Consider the following 24,640-nt stretch of genomic DNA (forward strand, 5'->3'; position numbering starts at 1 on the left):
TGAGGGAACCAACCAATAATGTACACAGGTTGAAAATGGAGTTTCCTCAGCAACTTCTATCTTCAGTATCTGCAGTACTTTGTTTTATTTTTGAAGTTGGGAGGTTTGATGGGAGCTTTTCTGATTCACTAGTTACTTTATGTCTTTGGCCACAGGTAGAGTACTACTATTCCTAAACTTAGTCAATTTACTCGCCTTGTGAGAAGCAACATACTTTTTTTTATAAAAAGAGCCATAAGTTCCACATTTTGACAGATTGGTCAGTCAGATTTAATAAAGATCACTGTACAAACAATAAGTGGAAATTGAAAGCATCATGATGCAATAAAACATTACATAACCAGGTACAGGGTATGATCTACTTAACAAGTTAATACATTGTTTAAAGTCTTTTACTCTTTAACTATTAACCGCCACGAGTATTTTGTAAGAATTTTGTCTTTTTTCTTCACTAGACAGGTGTAGGTTCCTTGATTGATTGCATTAGCAACAATGATGAGCTTATTCCCCATCATGGAGATATAACCAGCATATGAAAACTCTAATAGCTCGTCATCTTTATACCATCTGAAAATGAAATTATACATATGAGTCTATAGTGCCACAGGGGTCATGCAACAGTTTACAGTAATAACTAATTTTGCAAGACTAATTTCAGCCTTTTGTGGATGAAAGGATCCCAGCTGTTGGCTGAGGTAGATGTAAAGGATTTTGTGATGTCACTTGAAGGCAACAGAAGGTGTGAGGACAGAAACAGAAATCTGGCCATTCTAAAGAAGTAATGATCACTCATTTTGGATGAAGAATATGGGAACCTTTGAACTGCTGTAATTCCCTCTTCTGGTGCAGCCAATCCCAGAAACTACATGGAGTTGATATTCCAGTCTTTAGTCAAAATCCTTCATGTTCTGACTAACCAACTGGTAAAATAATGGGATTAATGAAACTCTCAAATTATTTGGAATTTTAATTCAATAGTGGACTCAACTACATTTGTAATCACAAAAGTACAGCAAAAAGCCATTTTGCCAAATCAGCAGGTTATAAGAGTCATAAAGACTCTTCAAATGCCTTTTCAAATGTTGTAATTGTACCAGCCTCCATCACTTTCTTTGATGGCTCCTTCCATACATATACCACCCTCTGTGTGAAAAAGCTGCTGTTCAGGCCCCTTTCATATCTATCTCCCCCCCCCCCCCCCTCACCCTAAACCTATGCCCTCTAGTTCTGGACTCCCCAACCCCAGGGAAAAGACTTTGTCTGTTTATTCTATCCATGTCCCTCATGATTTTATAAACCTCTATAAGGTCACCTCTCAGACTCCGACACTCTGGGGGAAAAACAGCTCCTTAGCCTAGTCAAATCCTCTAACCCTGGCAACATCCTTGTTAATCTTTTCTGAACCCTTTCAAGTTTCACAACATCCTTCCAATAGGAAGGAGACCAGAATTGCACACGATATGCCCTGTACAGCTGCAACATGACCTTCTGATTCCTATACTCAATACTCTGACCAAAAGCATACCAAATGCCACTTTACTTTCAAGGAGCTATGAACCTGCACTCCAAGGTCTCTTTGTTCAGCAACACTCCCTAGGACCTTACAATTAAGTGGATAAGTCCTGCTAAGATTTGCTTTTCCAAAATGCAATTTTTGCATTTATCTAAATTAACCTCCATCTGATCAAGATCTTATTGTACTCTGAGGTAATCTTCTTTGCTATCCACTACACCTCCAATTTTGGTGTCATCTGCAAACTTAATAACTATATCTCCTCTGTTCACCTATATAAATGATGAGAAGCATTGGACCCAGCACCAATCCTTATGGCACACCACTGGTCACAGGCCTCCAGTCTGAAAAGCAAACCTCCACCACCATTGTGTCTTCTACCTTTTGAGCCAGTTCTGTATCAAAATGGCTAGTTCTACCTCAATCCTGAGTTTTTTGAAGAAGTAACAATCAAGTTTGTGAGACATGATTACCCACACACAAAGCCATGCTGACTATCCCTAATCAATCCTTGCCTTTCCAAATACATGTAAATCCTGTCTCTCAGGATTCCCTCCAACCGATGTCAGGCTCACTGGCCCCTGGCTTTTCCTTACCACTTTTCTTAAACAGTGGCACCACATTAGCCAACCTAGAGTGTTCCGGCACCTCACCTGTGACTTTCGATGATCCAAATATCTCAGCAAGGGGCCTAGCAATCACTTTCTTAGCTTCCTGCAGAGTTCTAGGGTACACCTGATCAGGTGTTGGAGATTTATCCACTTTTATACATTTCAAGACATCCAGCACCACCTCCTCTGTAATATAGACATTTTTCAAGATGTCACCATCTATTTCCCCAACATTCTATATCTTCCATGTCCTTCTCCATAGTAAACACTGACACAAAATACTCGTCTAGAATCTCCCCCATCTCTGTGACTCCACACGTAAGCTGCCTTACTGATTTTTTGAGGGGCCCTATTCTCTGCGTAGTTACCCTTTTGTCCTTTCTATATTTATAAAATCCCTTTGAATTCTCCTTAACCCTATTTGCCAAAGCTATCTCATGTCCCCTTTTTGCCCTCCTGATTTCCCTCAAGTATACTCCTACTGCCTTTTTACTCTTCTAAGGATTCACTCTGTCTCTCCAGTCTATACCTGACATATACTTCCTTCTTTTTAACCAAAACCTCAATTTCTCTAGTCATCCAGCATTCCCTATACCTACCAGCCTTTCCTTTCACCCAAACAGAAATGTACTGTCTCTGGTCTCTTGTTAGCTCATTTTTGAAGGCTTCCCATGTTCCACTCATCCTTTTACCTGCAAACATCTGCTCCCCACCCCCCACTGTCAGTATTAGGGCAAGAACTTTCAAAAGCTGTCAAAATTAGCCTTCCTCCAATTTAGAACTTCAACTTTTAGATCCAGTCTATCCTTTTCCATCACTATTTTACAATTAATAGAATTATGGTCATGGGCCCCAAAGTGCTTCCCCACTGCCACCTCCGTTACCTGCCCTGCCTCATTTCCCAAGTTTAGGTCAAGTTTTGCATCTTCTCTATTAGATACATCCACATGCTGACTCAAACTTTTCTTGTACATAACTAACAAATTCCTCTGCGTCTAAACCCTTAACACTACGACAGTCAATGTTTGGAAAGTTAAAATCCCCTTATAAATTTGTTTTGCAATTTCCCTACTATTAGGGATCTGTAATACAATCCCAATAAGGTGAATATCTCTTTCATATTTCTCAGTTCCACCCAAATAACTTCCCTGAAATACAGCAGTAATTCCATAAAGTAATCCAAGCAGCTAAATTAGCATTAACAACAAGTTTTAAACTTCCTATAACTTAAAGTTTGATGCATTTTGTAGCAATTGATGTTCTATATTAGTGTCCAGTGGGATAACTCGCTAAACACTGACAAACGAGAAATACATTGTTAGAGTAGAAGTGCTAAAAGCCAAGTGTTGTACATATCAAACAGCAATGTACAAAACTGAAACTACTATGGGCAATTTAGCATAGCCTATCTATGTAACCTACACATCTTTGGACTGTGGGAGGAAACCCATGCATACACTGGGAGAGTGCCTGTGTGGAGTCGCATCAAGTCTCTGGCACTGGGAGGCAGCAGTGATACATAGAACATAGAACATAGAAGAATACAGCGCAGTACAGGCCCTTGGGCCCTCGATGTTGCGCCGATCCAAGCCCACCTAAACTACACTAACCCACTATCCTCCATATACCTATCCAATGCCCTCTTAAATGCCCATAAAGAGGGAGAGTCCACCACTGTTACTGGCAGGGCATTCCATGAACTAACAACTCGCTGAGTGAAGAGAATATGCTGAAACAATAATGACCAACTGATTTTATGACTTTCTATTTAAGAATAATGCCTCACCCACACCTTCTGTTACAGACAGCGAGTTCCAGAGCATTCTGCCTCCTCAGTCAGCACAAGTTTATTATTCAAACAGAGGACCCAGCTCTGGGTGCCACATACTGTACATACAATTGTAGACATCATTGGAGAATGTGTCGTTTTGGAGCCCAGAATCACTTAACAGTTGGGGCAATAGCAGGATTAGTTTATGAATTTCTTACATGCAGATTGGGTACTATCTTGCCTTAATATCTTTTTAAATTTCCAATTCCAATTTACACAATATGCTACTTGCATGTCTAGCCAGCAAACATTGGATTCTTGTGAAACCACAAATATTTTTGTCTTGGCTTACAACTGGAAAGTTACACAAGTCAGGCTAATGGTGTGACCCAAACGAACCCCTCCTTTAGTTTCTGGTTCTGTCAGTGCTTCACGTAATCGGTTCTCAGGCCATATCAAATCAATGGTAAAACAGACAAGCAACTTGTCCCAAACTCGTACACATATCTCAAAACAATGACCTTGGATTGCAGGAGTTCACATACAAAGCAGAATGAATATTTAAGACCATAAAATGTCAGAACAGAAGGTGGTCATTCGGCCCATCAAGTCTGCTCTGCCATTCGCTGCAAACATAACTGACCTGATCAGGAGGGGACGGTGAGGATATCATTGAACTGAATACTGTAGCTGCTAGAGAGCCAGACTATAAGTCACATTGGACATCCAAAATCCAGCTGGACTGATTCAGAGAATCAGTCAAACCTTAAAGCCTCTACCACCAGAGGTCAATAAGATGCAGGAGCCATTACTTGTGGAAAGTGGCCTTGAGCAGCTTCCTCAAGAGCCCTTCCATTACCTACACAAGAGTGTTTCAAACATTAGTTCAGTAATTTCTACTACTGCAAGTGGAGGGCTGACTTTGGTCATACAACTTTTAAAATATTTTCTTATGGAATGTGGATGTCACTGGCCAGGCCAGCATCTGTTGTCCATTCCTAATTGCCCTTGAACTGTGTGGCTTGCTCAGCCATTTCTGAGCAAAAAGGAAAAACCCACCTTATTGTGGATCTGGAGTCACATGTCGGCAAGCCCAAATAAGGATTTTTCTGCCCTAAAGAACATTAGGGAACCAGAGGGGACTTTACGAGGAGTGCTGGTAGTTTCATGGTCACCACTACAGAAACTAGTTTCATCTGCCAGATTTAATTATATTTCCATCAGCTTCCACGGTGGCATTTGAACTTGGGTCCTCTAATCAACAAGCCTGGATCTCGAAATTACATTACCACTGTGCTAACATCTTCCACCAATAGAGCTTAAACCTAGCTCATTCACAGTATTTTAACAAATGCTTTTCTACCATTTATCATTCATAATTAAAAATAGTAATGGTGCAAACTACTGCATGGGATTCTAATTAGCAAGGCATCTGGCTCCTGGGGACTTAATGCCTTGATCATGTGCAAATTAATCATAATTTAAATCAAACTCTTATAAACTAATTAAGGTTCACATCAATTGATGTGGCCTGGTTTCATAGACAGTTCACTTCAGGGACAATATTATTCAGTGAGGAACATAAATAATTCTGATCATAGAGTCATACAGTACAGAAACAGACACTTCACATCCAACTTATCAGTGCTGACCAAATATCCTAATCTGACCTAGTTCCATTTGACATCATGTGGCCCATGTCTCTCTAAATCCTTCCTATTCATTTGCACATCCAGATGCATTTTAAATGTTGTAATCACAGCTTCCACCACTTTCTCTGGCAGCTTGTAACTATACACGCACCACCCTCTGTATGAAAATGTTGCCCCTTAGGTTCTTAAATCTTCCCCCTCTCACCTTAAACTTATGTCTTCTAGTTTTAGACCCTCGGAGAAAAGACCTTGGCTATTCAGCCTATCCATTCCCCTCATGGTTTTATAAATCTCTGTAAGGTCACCCCTGAGCTTCCGATACTCCAGCCTATTTAGTCTTTCCTATAGCTCAAACCCTCCAGTCCTGGCAACATCCTTGTAAATTGTTCCTACACCCTTTCAAGTTTAACAACATCCTTCCTATATTAAGGTGACCAGAATTGTATGCAGCATGCTAAATGCCTTCTGCACCACCCTGTCTACCTGCAACTCCACTTTCAAGGAATTATGGACCTGCACCTCTCAGTCTCTTTGTTTGGCAATACTCCCCAGCACCCTGCCATTAACTGTGACAGTCCTGGGTACTTTAATTAGACTCTACCAGGAGATCAAAGCATGGGATACAGGGTTTAAGAGATACTAAACCAACAGAGACCAGTTACGTTTTGCCACTGAGTATGTCGACAAGAATTATGCCATGCTGGTTAATGCTTTTTAAAAATTGGTGGATTAGATGCCAAATGTGTTGACACTAACCAAGATTTTAAATTCACCACAAAATTGTCTCTTATTGATACATCTTCTGCAAATGAATCTCATGCCAACTCCTACCAGGTATGTGCCCACAGGAGTTACCTGATCTGATAGTAGGTAGTAAGTTTGTAACCGTATAGACGGTTTGTTGTAATCACGTTTACATGGAGGTGCTATCCTCAGGTTGGAATGAAAATATGTCCCTGCAGCAAAGTAAAAGGAACTTTAACGCTGGGTAATTTCCCCGTGGGCTGGCTGCCCAAGTAGAAAGTAAATTGTAGGAAATTACTGAAGTGTAGATTATTTGAAAAAGCATTACTTACTGCAGTATCCCTTTCTTATGAGCAACCTTTCGTCCACATTGAACTGTAACCTTCCGCCCTTTGGAAACTCGCCTAACTTTAGTCCTGGGAGGTAAAGGTGTAGGTGCATTGGTTGGAATGGGTGGATCTGCAGAGCATTTGAGTCATTATTTATTACTTGTATGAAACATTAGATTCAGTGTATTTTTTGAACAATGAAAATTAGAATAATATTTAACAGCTGGGATTTCCAAGTCCCAGAATTGTCTCAAATCTACAGCAACAGAACTTGTGATGAATTTTTCAAATCCTTGGCCAAGTTACAAAGCAATATTGAACAGTATAAGAAAAACATACTGTATGCATCTGTCTTACAGGAAGCTGTTGTAACCAACATCTATGCTTTTGTTCCACTAAAGTTGACTATTCCAGTGCTTTCCTGGATGGCATCCAATGTTCCACCCTCCGTAAGCACGAGATCATCCAAAATGCTGCTTCCTATGTCCTTACTGGCACAAAGTCCCATTGACCCTTGCATTTCCTGACCAACACTGGCACCCACTTAAGGAACATCTCAATTCTACAATTCATGTTCTTGTTTTAGTGGCCTTGCTTCTGTGTAACCTCCTCCAGCCCTACAGATCTTTGACATAACTGCACCCATCTCTGGAGCATGGCTGATATGTTTTACCACTGGTGTCTGCACCTTCACTGCCAAGATTCTAAGCTTTAGAATTCCCTCTCCACCCTCTACATTGCTTTTCTCCTTTAAGATTTGTCATTTTTATCTGTTTGTCATTTTTATAAATGACCTGGAAGAGGGGTTAGAAGGTTGGGTGAGCAAGTTTGCGGATGATACGAAAGTCGGAGGAGTTGTTGACAGTGAGGAAGGATGTGGCAGGTTACAGCAGGATATAGAGAAGCTGCAGAGCTGGGCAGAAAGGTGGCAAATGGAATTCAATGTAGCTAAGTGTGAGGTGATTCACTTTGGGAAGAATAACAAAAAGATGGGGTACTGGGCTAATGGTCGGATACTTGGTAGTGTGGATGAGCAGAGGGATCTTGGTGTCCATGTACACAGATCTCTGAAAGTTGCCACCCAGGTAAATAGTGCGGTGAGGAAGGCATATGGCGTACTGGCTTTTATTGGTAGAGGAATTGAGTTCCGGAGTCCTGAGGTCATGATGCAGTTGTATAAGACTCTGGTGCGGCCGTATCTGGAATATTGTGTGCAGTTTTGGTCGCCATACTATAGGAAGGATGTGGAGGCACTGGAACGGGTGCAGAGGAGGTTTACCAGGATGTTGCCTGGTATGGAAGGAAGATCGTATGAGGAAAGACTGAGACACTTGGGGCTGTTTTCATTAGAGAAAAGAAGGTTTAGGGGTGACTTGATTGAGGTGTACAAGATGATTAGGGGGTTAGATAGGGTTGACAGTGTGAACCTTTTCCCGCGTATGGAGTCGGGTATTACAAGGGGGCATAGCTTTAAATTAAGGGGGGGTAGATATAGGACTGAAGTTAGGGGTAGGTTCTTCACTCAGCGAGTCGTAAGTTCATGGAATGCCCTGCCAGTAGCAGTGGTGGACTCTCCCTCTTTATGGGCATTTAAGCGGGCATTGGATAGGTATATGGAGGATAGTGGGTTAGTATAGGTTAGGTGGGCTTGGATCGGCGCAACATCGAGGGCCAAAGGGCCTGTACTGCGCTGTATTCTTCTATGTTCTATGTTCTAGATGCCACTTAAAACCTACCAATCTGCCCTAATATTTCCTGATGTGGCTCATCGTCAAATTCTGTTTTACAATCTTCGTGGGAACAACCTTGGGCATTTTATTACAATGAAAAGGTATAAAAACACAAGAGCTTGTTGGTGAATAACTTTTCTGAATTTCATTAATAGGCAAATAATAGTTGTCCATTTCTCAGAAACAGGTTTTCTTATCTTGCATTGAAAAATACTTCCAATCTGTGCCAGGGGTAGCAATAACCCAAGTGCAGGCAGGTTTACTCATTGTGCTGATATTACCACACCCTTCCACTTGAGAATTTAAACTTTAGTTCAAAAATATAATGCAGTCAGTGTCCATTTTAGTTACAGAAAATGCTCAATGGATTGTCTCTTCTCAATATTTAATGATAAACTTCTGGTCTGAATTATGAAGAAATAATTGGTAGTTTTCTGTCTAAGGCTGAAAGTCACTTGCACATACACAGAACTGCTGATATGAACTTATCAAGATAGAATCTCAATTGTGTGTTGTCTCTATTATTTCTAACTATGAGATCTACATCCCTACAGGATGCATTTAATGTTGTTATGGAATTTGTGCGTTCACAATCAGAAAATAACTCATTACTGTGCAGTAAATGGATTTTACACAACCCACTGCCACAACCTTGAGTCAGGAAGAGTGTGAACCTACAGTCACTGAGCATGGATGAAAACACAAAGACAGAAGGAGGTAGTGAGTGATTGGCATCGGATGCAACTGTACCTCTGCAGAAGTCACAGCTTAAGGGACAATGCTTCTTCATGAAAGAAAGTTGTTTTTCACAGAAACCCATCTGCGCCCAGGAAGGACATTCATCAAGTCTGTCCAGGCAACCTTTAAATTAACAAATAAGTTATCAGTAATTATACTTTTAATTACTCAAGCATGTCTTCACTCTCCTCCCTAATGTAATGCTCACAGGCTCATTTTTTTTCACCCCCCCCCCCCCCACAATCACACAACCAGGAAATTTCCAGTTTCTCCTTCGCAGCACATTGGTATAATAAACTATAACACTTTACAGAACCCCGAAAAATCCCCCAGAGTAGAGAAAGTAGATGGATAATGTGAACTGAGTAATGAACATCGCAACTGATTAGGAATAATCTGAATGTTCAGGGTAGTTACTTCACACAATTGTTCAAATGCCAGAGATTAAAAATGTTCCTTTTAATAGAACAAAAAATAGATCAAATGACACAAATTCCATCTATCGATCACTCACAGAGTGTATGGCAGAGAAACTGGTTATTTAGGACAACAAACCCAAGCTGGTCTTTCCGCTGAAGACAAACCACCAAAAAGTTTATTTTACCTAACCATGACTGTCGAGCTGAATGCGTCTTCTCTCACCTGGTTCCATTTTTTGCCTATGGAATTGTAATTAAGGGATCGATCCTTAGCCCCCTCCTATCTCTAGTCTCCACGTTACCCCTCACCATGAAGGCATGTTTTTAGTTTCCACAAGTAGACTGACTACACCAGCTCCACCTCACCACCACATTCTCGACTTCTCCACCATTACTTTATCAGACTGTTCATCAGGTACTGGATGCGAAATGTCCCCAGTTAAATTTTGAGTAGATTGAAGTGATCATTTTCAATTCCTACTCCAAACCCCATTCCCAACTGACCAATTCCATCCTTCTCCCTGGCAACTATCTTATTTGATCTTGAGATGAACTTCCAAGTTTGTGTCTGAGACATCTTGAGAATGCTTATTTCCACCTGAGTAGCACTGCTTGGCTTCAGTTCTGTCTTGGATTTCCTGCTGCTGAAATCTTCATTCATGCTTTCTGTACCTGGAGGCTTGACTCGACTCTACTCCTGGTTGGCCTCTCATATTTTATCTTCCGTAAACTTGAGATCATACAAAAATCTGCTGCCAGCTAAGAGACCCATTCCCTGATCACCCCTGTGCTTGATCAAACAACTTTAAAATTCTCATCTTTTGTTTACAAACTGTTTCCGCTCGGTTAGTAATCTCCAACACCACAACCTTCTGAGATCTCTGCACTTTTTCAACTTAGGCCTCTTGCATTCCCAATCATAATTACTCCATCACAGGGAGCTGTACCTTCCATTGCCTGGACCCTGAACCTTGCAATTCCCTTCACTACACCTCTTTGTCTCACTTTCTTCCTTTATGATACTTCTTAAAAGCTATCTTTTTAACCAAGCCTTTGCTCATCCAACCTAATATCTTATGTGTTCCAGCATCATACATTCCTTTTACAATGTTCCTGTGAAGTACTTGGCGTGTTTCATTACATTAAAGGTGCTATATAAATCTAAGTTTACATTCTTGTAACCCTTTTATCATTCTCCTTTTGATCCTGTCTCTCTCTGACATTCTTTTCAGTTTCCCCTTGAATCTAATGCGGATAAGTGTGAGATGATTCACTTTGATCAGAGTAACCGGAATGCAAAGTACTGGGCTAATGGTAAGATTCTTGGTAGTGTAGATGAGCAGAGAGATCTCGGTGTCCAGATACACAGATCCTTGAAAGTTGCCACCCAGGTTGACAGGGTTGTTAAGAAGGCATATAGTGTTTTAGCTTTTATTAATAGAGGGATCGAGTTCCAGAACCATGAGGTTATGCTACAGCTGTACAAAAGTCTGGTGCGGCCGCACTTGGAGAATTGTGTACAGCTCTGGTCACCGCATTATAAGGAGGATGTGGAAGCTTTGGAAAGGGTGCAGAGGAGATTTACTAGGATGTTGCCTGGTATGGAGGGAAGGTCTTATGAGGAAAGGCTGAGGGACTTGTGGCTGTTTTCGTTAGAGAGAAGAAGGTTGAGAGGTGACTTAATAGAGACATATAAGATAATCAGAGGGTTAGATAGGGTGGACAGGGAGAGCCTTTTTTCCCAAGTATGGTGATGGCGAGCACGAGGGGGCATAGCTTTAAATTGAGGGGTGATAGATATAGGGTATGGAATGCTTTGCCTGCAACGGTAGTAGATTCACCAACTTTAAGTACATTTAAGTCGTCATTGGACAAGCATATGGATGGACATGGAACATGGGCTTAGGTTAGATGGGCTTCAGATTGGTATGACAGGTCGGTACAACATCGAGGGCTGAAGGGCCTGTACTGCGCTGTAATGTTCTATGTTCTATCCTGGCTATTTTTCCTTAATTACCATTTCTAGTAGAAGTTCGTGTAAAAAGGCTTTTCAAATTCCCAACTAGACTTAACGATCGCTGTCATGTTTTGTTTTAATTTTGTGAGCACCGAAGATGCTCACTATTAGCACATTGTTACAAAGGCTCTGTAGGATTAGTCAGATGAGGATTAACGGTTCTTTCTTTGGAAGGATGCCATAGGTGCTGTGAGACCTGCACAATCCAACCCAATGACAGGAAACTGAGAAAGCTCAAACTGTAGGTGGATGGGGACCTGTGGGAGATTAACAGCATTCCCACAGCACAAATGTTAATTCTGCTTTGAGAATGCAGCTATAGTCAGCGCTGATGAATCCAGAATCCTCAATTTAATCTACTGAGCAATCAATACTCCTCTTCAAATTGAAAATATAGTATGGAACTAATCTGATAATTGGAAGTCCCAACTATGGATTTACCTTAAATTTTCACTTTGTAAAAATATCAATGCAAAGTTTGAATTTTTGTTTTTGCAAAATAAAGCTATCAAAGGAAATACTAGTCATTGATCATCTCATGGGGCTATATACTACTCCTTTGGTGGCACAGCTTGGGGTTGTTGAACTAACATCAATTAGCATTAAAAGTTCAGAATTTACTTCAATGATCTGAAATGGATGTTAAATATTTCCAGAGTTACAGTAAGTTATTAGTATCCTTTGCATCCCCGGTTGCTTAGTTTGTTGTCCAGTAACTGAAGACTCAAGTTAGTTGCGCACCAGCTTTTGTCTCCAGAATGTTCCATCCACACTTGGGATGTCACATACACCACAAGCAGCTTGGCTGGTTGGGCAGAGGTTTCTTAGCAGCAGGATGTTTCAATTAAAGGAAATAATTGGGTGTTGGCAGTTGTGCCTAGATGTCAGACCTGCTATGTGGGAACCAGAACTGTAAGTCTGTATCACACCCGCACACAGTACTGTCACTGTTCACAACTCTAGGTGAGGGTAGTCCCTCAAGCCTTACCATACAGCCTCCAAATCCCCCAGATATCATCCTGACTGATTTTATCTTTTCCTATTAAAGTCGCATTTTTGTGCATAAGTGCATTTGTGTTCTGTGAGTGCATTAATCCAAGGCTGTGTCCAATCTCGTGGGCTGCAACATGTACCAAATCAGTAAGCCAGACAACTGCGAAAGAGAGAAATCACTTTTAGAATTACATTTATAAAATAAAATTAATGTTTATTTTGGAATCATTAAAATTTATCATGCAATATTGTTCGACCAAAGATAAATAAGAAACCCGGGGTTACTCAAGATCTACAAAGATGAGAAACACCAACTATTATTTCCTCTGCCTTCACTCAGTAATATTAAACTTTGCTTTTTTCAGAAAAAACGTACAATTACTATTTCAGCTGAGATCAGCCTCACTGGACAGACCAAGTATTGACCCTGTTCTGGGTTAATTTTGCATGTAGCCATTGAGAATGGTAAGTTATCTGGAATTCCAATTTAGGCAAAGATGTTATCTGAAGCAGATTGAGGATTGGCATTCAGTCAAAGCCTGTAACATAAACAACACCTCAACTATAGAGACCAGCAGCTTCAACAGGACATCCACAGTGTAGATTTCACTTTTATTTTAAATGAAGTGGGCTCTTTCATTGTGTGGGATGTTATTATTTTGAGTGCGTTGTGCTTAAACAAATGAAATAACAGAAGTTCTGCCATACGTACAAACAGATAATGTGTATAATATGCCACAGTAAGAACTGCAGGGTAGAACGTTCCAATTTTCAGTTAACAGATTTTTTTGAGTAAGACTCATGACACTTGGTCATCTGTGGTGACTTTGTTCCTACCATCGTCCACCTCATTAATCATGCAGCTGGGTAATTTGAGCAACATCTTGAGGCATCATGTGACAGGAGAGGCAGAGATGATGCCCCACTGTCAGGACCTAGCAGTATTAATGCTGCTAACACTGAACTTTAAACCCCAACTGCACACCACATCACATGCTGTAAACCAGGAACTGGTGGAACACTCCAATGGTGTATCAAGACCATCACTGAGGACATGACCCAACGGGGAAAACTTGCACCCTCCTTCGTGGGTGGAAATTTGGAGGTGCTGGTGGATATAGCGATGGAGAGGAAGATCGTTGCCTTATCCAATGGACTGCCAATCGAGGTAACACCATCAGGTTATTTGCACCATCTAGTTTCTCAAAGGAGGAGAGAAGTGGAAGTGAAGTAGAAATGAGGAGAGTTGGGGTAATGATGAAATGCAAATACATGGAGATAAGTGGTTGCTGCTCAATAGCGAGAATCCAATTAAGATCGCAAGATGAAAACCATAAAACGTTTTCTTGACATGAAAATTCTGATGTCTTTCATTCTTGTATTTTCCTAACTTTCTACTTTTGCCCATACTACATGAGGAAGGGGAGAACTCCACTCATTTATTTAATCAAATGCACAGCTAGCAGAGCAAAAGAGAACCAATGAACTATAGTTCAGAAACAAAAACAGAAATTCCTGGAGATACTCAGCAGACCTGGTAGCATCTGTGAGAGAGAAACAGAGTTAATATTTTGAGTCCAGTAACCCTTCTTCAGAACTTAACTACGTTTCAGTACTTTTCACTTTTGTTGACAGAGTTATTTTATGAAACATACTTTTCTTCCAGCTGAAGCGAGTTTTACCCAATTGCCAATGTTCAAAATCATCAAAATGGATTTCTCCATTGGATGGAAAGAAAGCATGTGCTAGTTCTCCAGTTATTCCATCAAAACACGGATGAGAAGTCACTTCCAAGCAGTCGGTGTGATTTATGGAATAAAATCCTAGCACAGGAGAAGAATAACATAATATTAATGATCATATTTATTAAATTTTCTACATTTATCCTGTTGCATCCAGAAGAAATCCAGTTTGCAACTTGGAGTGACTGATTAAATGTGCTCAGATTTGATCTTATTTTCAGATTCGGTTTTAGTTTAAGATTCTTTCTTTTCCTTTCATAGTTTAAATAAACTCAGATCAGAATTCACTTCTGAAAATCTAACATTAAACACCTTTAACAAAGTGTGAAACAAGACTACGTATTGTTCAGTGAAGTTAGGGAAAGCAGCAGGGGTCCTAATCAAGGAAGTAAACATTGAGAAGGCTTTTTGAAGGAGGAAAGGTAAACCAGGTAGAGTGTCTTCAGATTTGAACTGTGGGATTCAATTAATTTGTCAATAACTGCCTCTATTTCTGTAATAGAGTATTTTAATCATTTTTGATACCAGTAAGCTACAAGAGCAGGTCAGAAGCTAGGAATCTTGCAACAAGTAACTCACCTCCTGACTCCTCAAAGCCTGTAAACCATCTACAAGGCACAAGTCAGGAGCATGATGGAATACTCTTCACTTGTCTGGATGGGCGCAGCTTCAACAACACTCAAGAAGTTCAACACCATCCAGGACAAAGCAGCCCACTGGATTGGCACCACATCCACTCCCTCCATCCCTGATACTCTGAAGCATCAGCAAGGTGCACTGCAGAAATTTACTGAGGCTCCTTAGCCAGAAATTCTAAACCTATGATCACCAGTACTGAGAAGGACAAGGGCAGCAGATACATGGGGACACCAACACATTCAAGTTCCAGTTCTAGAACTGCAGCAATTTGTGGAGGAAACTCACCACCGTCTTCTCAAGGGCAACTAGGGATGGACAATAAATGCTGGTCCAGCCAGCAAGACCTTTGTCCCGTAAGTGAATAAAAAAAATCTCTCACCTATTTTAATGTCAGCACTGACATTTGCAGGAACTTGAGTGAAATTGAAAGGAGAAACTTCGCTCCACATTTGAAAAGCGAGTGCGATTCCCTTTTCTGTGTCCTTTTCATTCAGGGTCTTTGGAAAGGACAGAATTCTGTGAATGGAAGCAACTTCATTCATGGATGATATTACAAATAAAATACACACAAAAATTATGTGCTACAAGCAGTTTCAGCCCATACTCTCCCCTGGAAAGTTGTGGCAAGGTTTTATTAGAAAGAGTTCACCAATCACTTCCAATGCTATACCTTGATCAGCTCGTTGGATCAAATGCTTAAAGTTGGGTCAATTGAGCACAGACCTCTGCCTTTGCCCTTGGCATTGGAATGTCTCACTGTAATAAATATCAAGGTGCTCAAAGTGACAAATTTTGAACTTGTCACATTGTGGTTGGAGGTCTGATTTATTTTCAGTTTTCTATTTTCCCATTTTAACTGTGTCCCAGTGATGCTGGATATAAAAGCTTAATGTTATTAGGATGACTTTAGAGCTCTAGAACTTAGCACTAAGTCAGCTAACTCAACAGAATCGTCTTTCCTCGTGAAAAGACATTCCCATATGCAAGGGACTACTTCTTACAGCCCAGCAAATCATTATCAAATAAGCTTATAAGCATGATAAGCAATAACAGACATCAGCCATCACACTTACAAATAATCCTTTGTACTATAGACAAAATAGTCAAAATCAGAGAAAATTGGCCATCCCATATTTGTTTGCGGCAAGCTCCTGGAACCCTGTTCCCTCCTAACAACAACTATCTACTCTCTACTGTTTGCAGCAATTCAAGATGCTTCACTATGACCTTCTCAAAGACAATTAGGGATGAACAATAAATGTTAGTCTAATAAGCAATGCCTACATCCCATGAACAAATAAATGATGTTTTCAGAGTAGCATCTACATGCTAATGATTTGTCCTATTTAAAAATGAAGACTCCACAGACTTTTAGATTAAGTTTGAAAAGGCTTCCTTTGCATTAATTGTTATTTTGCAGCAGCCTTTGCAAATCTTGAGAGAACATAATAAGATTGTTGGCCAGACTAGAAAGGCCAGTGCTAATCTGTAATATTTGCTATAACACAATGTGAAAGCCATGCAACATTGACACAGAAGTTGCAGAAAATGGAGTCAGATAGTTTAGTTGAATGGAATTGCTGTGTTTATATAGAACACCAACTTAGTTTCTGCAACAGCTTTAATGAAACACAGAATCGTTTAAAAATTATAAAAGCTTAAACCTTTGCAATCATTTCAGTAATGTTAATTGATAATTAAAAGGGGCCAGATAATAAAGACTTTAAAGTTTGACAGGGAGACAGGCAGGCAGTATTGTATCTGGCTTCTGAATTAATGATGGTACCATGAATAAAACATGCATTTCATAACATGTAGTTAAGATGAATACCGTATGTCGAAGTGTTAGGATTAAAAAGGAATAATAAAATTGCAGGTCAATGGATAATTCATTAGATGTATACTTATGTTTGTTTGACAGGTGCAGTTTTGCAGTTTCCTCTGGATAATAGATTGGTTTTATTACTGGAATAGCTATCCAGAAACGAGAGTTGAAGTCCTGCTTATCGTATAAGGGCACTTTAATTCACTTAATGAAATAACCTACAATAAAGAACGTGCATCTTCAACATGGACTGTGAAATTACCAGTTTGTTGTCAAAACACAGATTATAGAGATAGAAAGAGATGAGATCATGGAAGGATTTGAAATAAGGATGAAAATTTTAAAATCAAGATGTTCTTTGACTAGGAACCAAATGTTGGTCAGGAAGCAAAGGGGGTGATGGGTCTGTGGGGCATGATGAGAGTCAGAATAAAGGTAGCTGAGATTTCGATGACCTCTCTCCCACTCAGATTTTAGTTGTACATGGATTATTGTTGAATTATTTTATTTGTTTCTTGTCTTCCTGCCTTTAGGACAGGAGCATAAAGTAAACAGGAGCCAAGGGCGAAGCATGTGGAGGGTGCAACACTGCAGGGTAGCCAAGAGTGTGTTACATAAGTCAATTCTGGAGTTGAGAAAGGGCTGGAGAGGTTTCAGCAGCAGATGCGCGAGACAGGAGTGCAGTTTGGTAATACCACAGAGGTGGAAATGTGCTCCTGGCACCACCACGAGTAAGTGATCAGGAGCCCACTTTGGGGTCAAACACAACACTAGAGTTGTGAACAGTGTGGTTTGCCCTTTGTTACCAGGGAGAGGGCTAACATCATTTTCTAGAGAGTAGAAGTTGTGCTAGCCCAACATTTAATCTGAAATGTAATAAGACAGCTAATGGCAGTACTTATCCTCAGAATGAAAACATCTTTCTTTTACAAACAATTCATCCTGAGGCATTGTGTTACTCACTCACTGACATTAAAAAAAAAGCAACAAAAAAAATCACTAGGAGTCTGGGAGGCACATAGTCCTTGGTTCCTGTTTACTTCAGACTCCAGTCTTAAAGACAGGAAGACAAGAAACAAATAAAGTGAACCAACAACGGTAAATATACAACTGAAACGGAGTGGGAGAGGGAGTCTTCTTTCACATTCATTGTTAGGTTTCTTTGCTTCTATATTTTGCAGACCCAGCGGCCTATTTACCATGTCCTCTGCATAGCATGGCCAAACTGACAAACCCACTCAGCTGGGAAATCCAGTGTACCAACAGGAATAGGGATTTCAAAACTGGGTTTCCCAGTTCAGTTAAGAAACTTGTCATTACCACTAGAAGCAACTAGAGAATATATTTAAACCAACAACATTACTCAACTGGTTGATTCTGAAAGTCTTTGTAAAGTTTTCATAGATTGTCAGAATGAGCAAACGGGACAGAAATTATCTGCAACATCAGGTTTGTCCTAAATAATATTCATACATTTTTAATCAACGTTATTTTTTAAAGTAACAGCTCAGTAGAGGATCTCATTACTTTTCTTTATATCTGTCACACTGTGTGTAAAGGGGACCTTTGCCAAACTAAGAGATTTCTAAACTTCGTGGAAAGCAGAGCATCTGAAGTGTGGTCACCAGTGTTCTCGTCATCATGAGGTATTTAGAAAAAATTCTTTCTGCAAAGAGTTTTTAAGTAATTTTCCGTGCAAGATACAACTCAACAATTCATTTTCCTGTTTGCATGTTTAATATAGTGAAGTTTCAAAAGAATCAATTCCCCATTAATTGGAATTCTAAATCAGGTATCTCAAAAAAGTAACATGCAGACAGGCTAGCAAATTCAATGGTTAATCTGTATGCACTGTCTGGACTGCAGTACACTGTACAGCATTTAAATTCCCATAACAGTCTAAATTGTAATTTTCCTCTAACTTTCTCCACTCCTTTGCTGAAGGCATTCATTTAAATTGGAGCATGGTTCGTGATGTTTGGCAGACATCACTCAAGTTGGCATGCCTTACCATCATAAGGTCACCTCAGCTCAGCTTGTTTCATCCCAAATCTATAAAATTACACTTCAGCAAGAATTACCAGATGGTCATCATACGTGGCTGATTCCTTCCCACCCAAGTCCACTGCAGCCAACTGTATGATCTCACTGCCAGATCACCACAGTCCGTACATTCTAGCCAGTTTTAATCACCGTCTCACTGGTGACCACGCTTTAATTCACTGTGCTCTGGGCCGTTTTGGGTCACCCATCCAACTGTCTCTGTGTCGAGTGTTCTCAGTCACTTTCCTGAATGACCTGAGTAGGTATAGAGATGTCGTGGTATTGTCTAAGGGCCATGGGCTGACTTTGGTGACTTTTCTTAAAGAACAAAATTGCTCATGACACACGTACATCACTGGCTGGGCCGGCAACTATTGCCTATCCCTGTGAATTTGGGAGGGGTCAAAGTGCAGTTGTCTCCAAACCCAGAGTAAGTTTATGGCCTTGGAGCTTCCCCTGGGAATGATGTTCCTCCTCGTCAATTCCTCTCAACCACCTACAAAAACATCAGCAGAGACCTACTAGTGAATTGGATTTCTTTCCTTGTTCAGGGAAAAGAGTGGGATTGGGTGAAATTAAAAATAAGATTGGAGCATGTTTTAGAATAGAGAATGATGAAGAATGGAAATTAATCTGTTCAATTATTGAAAATATTCATAAAATAACTGAATAAAGGTTTAATTTGAAATACTGGGACCAAGTATTACCTTACTTCTGTGTCAGTAAGTTATGCAATAAGGTATGAAATAAAATAACCACATTGCAGACTAATTTACAGTTTAATTTCTCCTCATACTCCAACTGCATGCAAGCACACTCGCATATAAGAAGAACTTCAGAAAAATCAAATATTCATTTTACAGCGTTCTCTGGGGGGATAAAAGTGTGGTCTTTTATATTCAATATTCCTTCACGCTTACTTGTATGTTAGATTGAAATGATCCCATTTCTGCATCTGCGGAGTTAATGTGTACCTCTTCTTTCTTGCCTGGTGCTGGAATGTGGAGTGAACATCGAACACCAAAAAACTGGGAGGTACAGTATTTTCCTAGAAGATGAAGCCATTAGTTGTTTATAGAATGTGACTGTTGAAATTCGTAAAAAGTAATTAACATGGGATCTATGTGGTTAATATTCAAATTTCAGTCAGGTTAAAAACTGCAGTATAGAGAGAGACCAGGAATCTGACAAGCTATTAAACACTGCCATAATGTATACAGTCCCCTAGAACTACAAGTTGTGCAAAAAACCTTAAACTTCATTGTTATTAGCACTGCAAAAGAGCAAAATGTCCTGTTGAACATTAAAACATTAACTACTATTTAGGTGGAAGTACAGAGTATCTACATGGTTTACCCAAGAATTAGTGTGGAGATCAGCAATCTATTATGTCAGCTCCCAAAGCTGGAACACAACTGCAGATTACCAAAGTTAAAGGGGTCGCTATGTTTATAGAATCATCATCGAATCTCTACAGTGTGAAAACAGGCATTCAGCCCAATTAGTCTACACCGGCTCTCCAAAGACTATCATACTCAGACCCTGCTCAGTACAGACTATCATTCAGTTTCACAAAACACCTTGAAGCATGATGATGAACTAGGAAACCTGTGCACTGAAAAACCAAAATTACAGAATTCGATCACACGTCATCAAGCAGAGTCCCCACCCCAGCCCACTATCTAATTGACCTCTTCACTTTCAGTTAACTCACTGGCAGCAAGAAACGGAAACGGCAGAAACAAAACCATTTTCTAGGCTTGGCTAATTCACAGTAATGAGAACAAAATGAATTATTTGGACTTTCGATGAACATCCCACCGGAAAATAAATATTTGTGATAACATGTAAGGAGGGGAAATTACCCTGAAGCTGGGATTGGTTTGCGTTTTTTTTTACCCCACAAAATCACTCAATTTTGTTGGAGAAGTTCTTCTGTTTATGTTGCATCCATCATCTCCTTGAAATTTGACTCGATCCTGTTGCAATCTCAGCAGTGAAAACAGTGAATCGATTTCCAGCAAATCTTCACTGAAAGAGGAAAATTAGTTTCCCTCCATCAGGAATATGTCACACGGACAATACTGGTAGGAGCTGAATATTTTCCTTTATTCGATTGATTCCATGAATCAGAGGGAATGAGGAGAAATTGAGTAAAATGGATTGTTATCTCAAAAGAACTAGAGTCAATATCTTGAAACATAAAATGCTTGTAAGGTTTATGGAGTTGTAGAGATGTACAGCATGGAAACAGACCCCTCAGTCCAACTTGTCCATGTCGACTAGATATCCTAGTCCCATGGATTGAAAATTGGTTGGCTAATAGGAAACAAAGGGTAGTGATAAACGGCTCCATTTCGGAATGGCAGGCAGTGACCAGTGGGGATCCGTGCTGGGGCCACAGCTTTTTACAATATATGTTAATGATATAGAAGATGGTATTAGCAATAACATTAGCAAATTTGCTGATGATACAAAGCTGGGTGGCAGGGTGAAAAGTGATGAGGATGTTAAGAGATTACAGGGTGACCTGGACAAGTTAGGGGAGTGGGCAGATGCATGGCAGATGCAGTTTAATGTGGACAAATGTATGGTTATCCACTTTGGTAGCAAGAACAGGAAGGCAGACTACTACCTCAATGGAATCAATTTATGTAAAGGGGCAGTACAGAGAGATCTGGGTGTTCTTGTACACCAGTCAATGAAGGCAAGCATGCAGGTACAGCAGGTAGTGAAGAAGGCTAACAGCATGCTGGCCTTCATAACAAGAGGAATTGAGTATAGAAGCAAAGAGGTGCTTCTGCAGCTGTACAGGGCCCTGGTGAGACCACACCTGGAATACTGTGTGCAGTTCTGGTCTCCAAATTTGAGAAAAGACATTCTGGCTATTGAGGGAGTGCAGCGTAGGTTCACGAGGTCAATTCCTGGAATGGGAGGATTACCTTATGCCGAAAGACTGGAGCGACTGGGCTTGTATACCCTTGAGTTTCGAAGATTGAGAGGGGATCTGATTGAGACGTATAAGATTATGAAAGGATTGGACACTCTGGCAGTAGGAAACATATTTCCACTGATGGGTGAGTGCCGAACCAGAGGACACAGCTTAAAAATACGGGGTAGACCATTTAGGACAGAGCTCAGGAGAAACTTCTTCACCCAGAGAGTGGTGGCTGTGTGGAATGTTCTGCCACAGGGGGCTGTGGAGGCCCACTCACTTGATTCATTTAAGAAGGAGTTGGATAGAGCTCTCAAAGATAGTGGAATCAAGGGTTATGGAGATAAGGCAGGAACAGGATACTGATTAGGAATGATCAGCCATGATTATATTGAATGGCGGTGCAGGCTCGAAGGGCTGAATGGCCTACTCCTGCATCTATTGTCTATTTGCCAGCACTTGGTCCATATCCCTCTAAAACCTTCCTATTCATTTACCCATTCAGATGCTTTTTAAATATTGTAATTGTACCATTTTATTTTATTATTTTGCATTTACTTGATAATTTATAAACAAAGTATGTCTTTGAAAAGAAAAATATTAACAATAAAGTCTCTTAGATTATTGTCAGAAATGAACTGTCTTTCAGATTACCGCACGTAATATCGAGAATAAATCTCTCAGATTGATAAGGTCATTGCTGTGTTGAGAACTAGGAACAATTTCAAAGGGTCGCCCATTTATAATTGAGATGAAGAGAAATTTCCTCACTCAGTTGGTTGTGAATCTTTGGAAGTCTCTGCCCCAAATGGTTATGGATACTGAGTCACTGAGTACATTCAAGATTGAGATTGATAGGACCCTGTTGGGCTGTAAGGGAATTGAAGAATATGGGGATGGGGTGTGAAGTAGGTCTGAATTGTTTTACTGGTGCAGTTTCAACAGGAAAATAATGAACAGAACTGTGCACTAGGCAAGGCACCAGGGAGGAAAGAAATATTACTGTCAACAAAAAATTCACACCAAAAGAAATCAAATTGTAGAAATCACCTAGCTCTGAGTAGCGTTGCATTACACTGTTTCAAATCTTGTAAAATAGTGAGAACAGTAACAACTTTTAACTGCAGCACAAAAAATAAATTGCTAGATTAGATTAATAAATTAGGATTTGCAATTTTTAGAGATAGCCCTTTCTTCATTATTTGTACACCAGTTTAATTTTAGGTAATGTATAATTAAAAACAGAAGCAGTAGGCTTTAAGAATTTCCAGCACCTTAAGGTTTAATAAAGTTTATACTCACTAACTGAGGTGTCCAAGCAGGAAATGCATCAACAGATTTATCTCCAACTATGAACATGAACGACACAGCAATGCATATCAAAAACTTAATATTTGTGAAATAATCTTCATCTTCCGACCTTCGAAAAAACTCCATCATGGTCAAAGTTTTCCCACGTTCCCTTCAGTGCCTCAGACTTAGACCACTCTGTCCAGGAGCGTGTCTGGAGATCATTGTCTGTTTGCAGTTCAATTTAAGAAAGATTATTAAGAAAATGGGTTTTCAAGGACTCTATTTAGTTCAGTAGCACTTACATAAACTGTATTTCCGCGTGGCTGTGACAGCCAAACAGTATCACATTACTTAAAATGTAGATCTCAAAGATCTCCATCCATCAGTTTGAAAGCTAGCCAGGAACAGCTGGGCACACTGCAACGTCTCTGAATTTGGACCTCATTCAGAATTATAATAAATTTCAGATGTACAGTCATTGGTGTACTTACATAGCAGAAAATTGCAAAATGTGCGTATGTTGAAATTAACTCCATATTAGACAACTTACATTGAACAGAGCACAACATGCTAGACCTGAAGATGCATTTGTCAACAGAATCTGTGTGTCAATGCAACTGAATCAAAGAAAGGCTTTTCCTATCTAACACTACCTGCTGCAATGTATTGAATATTTCTATTATGTATTTATGCACACATAAATGTGTGTGTGTGTGGCTGCGTGTTTGATCTCCTTGGAGAACATGTTTAACAAATACATCCCCAACTTCCTTGCACACTACAATTATAAACAAACTAAAACCAACGATAGGAAACTTGATAAAATAGTTCCAAACATTTGAAGGAGTATTTAGATTAGATTAGATTTCCTACAGGCCCTTCAGCCCAAGAAGTCCACACCGGCCCTCCGAAGAGCAACCCACCCAGACTCATTCCCCTACATTTACCCCTGACTATTGTATCTAACACTATGGGCAGTTTAGCATTGGCCAATTCACCTGACCTGCACATCTTTGGACTGTATGATGAAACCGGAGCACCCGGAGGAAACCCACGCAGACACAAGGAGAATGTGCAAACTCCACACAGACAGCTGGCGGAGGCGGGAATTGAACCTGGGTCCAGGCGCTGAGAGGCAGCAGTGCTAACCACTGAGCCACCCTAACAACCTGAAAATTTTCAAAATAGTCATCAGGTCAGACAGCATCTGTCGAGATATTACGAATCCTGAAACATTACCTTTTCTCTCTCCAGAGGCTACTTGATCTGCTCAGCATCTTCAGTTTAGATTTTAGATAACCAACAACAGAACTGTTTGCTTTTTGTTCTTCAGAGTATGGTTTTGTTTAATCTTGAGCTGACAGGCGGGTGCCAGCAACAACAGTTGCTGTAGCAACAATCCTGCAACACACATTTATTCCTGTCAAAAGTTATTAACTTTAAGCTCTATTAAGAGTCCTTAAACCCCCAAAGAATCCTTTAGAAAGGAAATGTATACATTTCTTTTATCAAAATGTCTACTTTTGGTCATTTTTCTAGTTCAGTTTTAGAATCAACTCTGTTTTTTCCCCAAATGGTGCGATTTGCAGTCACAGCTGTTTATCTCAGTTGGGAAGTTGTGATGATGTGCACCAGAGACTTCTCCA

At 40.1% G+C, this 24,640-nt stretch overlaps 1 protein-coding gene across 2 annotated transcripts; it reads right to left on the reverse strand.

The window, feature by feature from the left end:
• Positions 1 to 247: 247 nt before the first annotated feature.
• mmp23ba (matrix metallopeptidase 23ba) lies at positions 248 to 24,384 on the reverse strand. Of its 2 annotated transcripts, XM_043676273.2 has the most exons (9): positions 24,234 to 24,384; positions 23,004 to 23,219; positions 19,687 to 19,814; positions 15,278 to 15,414; positions 14,173 to 14,340; positions 12,513 to 12,677; positions 9,101 to 9,211; positions 6,624 to 6,750; positions 248 to 567 (listed from the first exon to the last, which is right to left on the reverse strand). In XM_043676273.2, the coding sequence occupies exons 2-9, from the start codon at positions 23,139 to 23,141 to the stop codon at positions 393 to 395; spliced, it is 1,149 nt and encodes a 382-aa protein (XP_043532208.1). In that variant the 5' UTR covers positions 23,142 to 23,219; positions 24,234 to 24,384; the 3' UTR covers positions 248 to 392. The 2 variants fall into 2 exon arrangements, with proteins under 2 accessions (XP_043532208.1, XP_087836369.1); XM_087980243.1 differs by lacking the exon at positions 24,234 to 24,384 and having other exon boundaries at positions 23,004 to 23,352.
• Positions 24,385 to 24,640: the final 256 nt, after the last annotated feature.

This window comes from Chiloscyllium plagiosum, unplaced genomic scaffold (genome assembly GCF_037043375.1).
Source record: "Chiloscyllium plagiosum isolate Xiang-an unplaced genomic scaffold, Cpla_swu_hap1 HiC_scaffold_37, whole genome shotgun sequence".
Classification (NCBI taxonomy): Eukaryota; Metazoa; Chordata; class Chondrichthyes; order Orectolobiformes; family Hemiscylliidae; genus Chiloscyllium; species Chiloscyllium plagiosum.

Coding starts and splice junctions, on each gene's coding strand:
- mmp23ba (XM_043676273.2), bottom strand. CDS start 23,141: ATGATGGAGTTTTTTCGAAGGTCGGAAGATGAAGATTATTTCACAAAT. Junction 19,815..23,003: donor CTGCTTGGACACCTCAGTTA/GTGAGTATAAAC, acceptor TTCATCTTCTAG/GAAAATACTGTACCTCCCAG. Junction 12,678..14,172: donor TCGCTTCAGCTGGAAGAAAA/GTATGTTTCATA, acceptor TCTCTTTCGCAG/TTGTCTGGCTTACTGATTTG.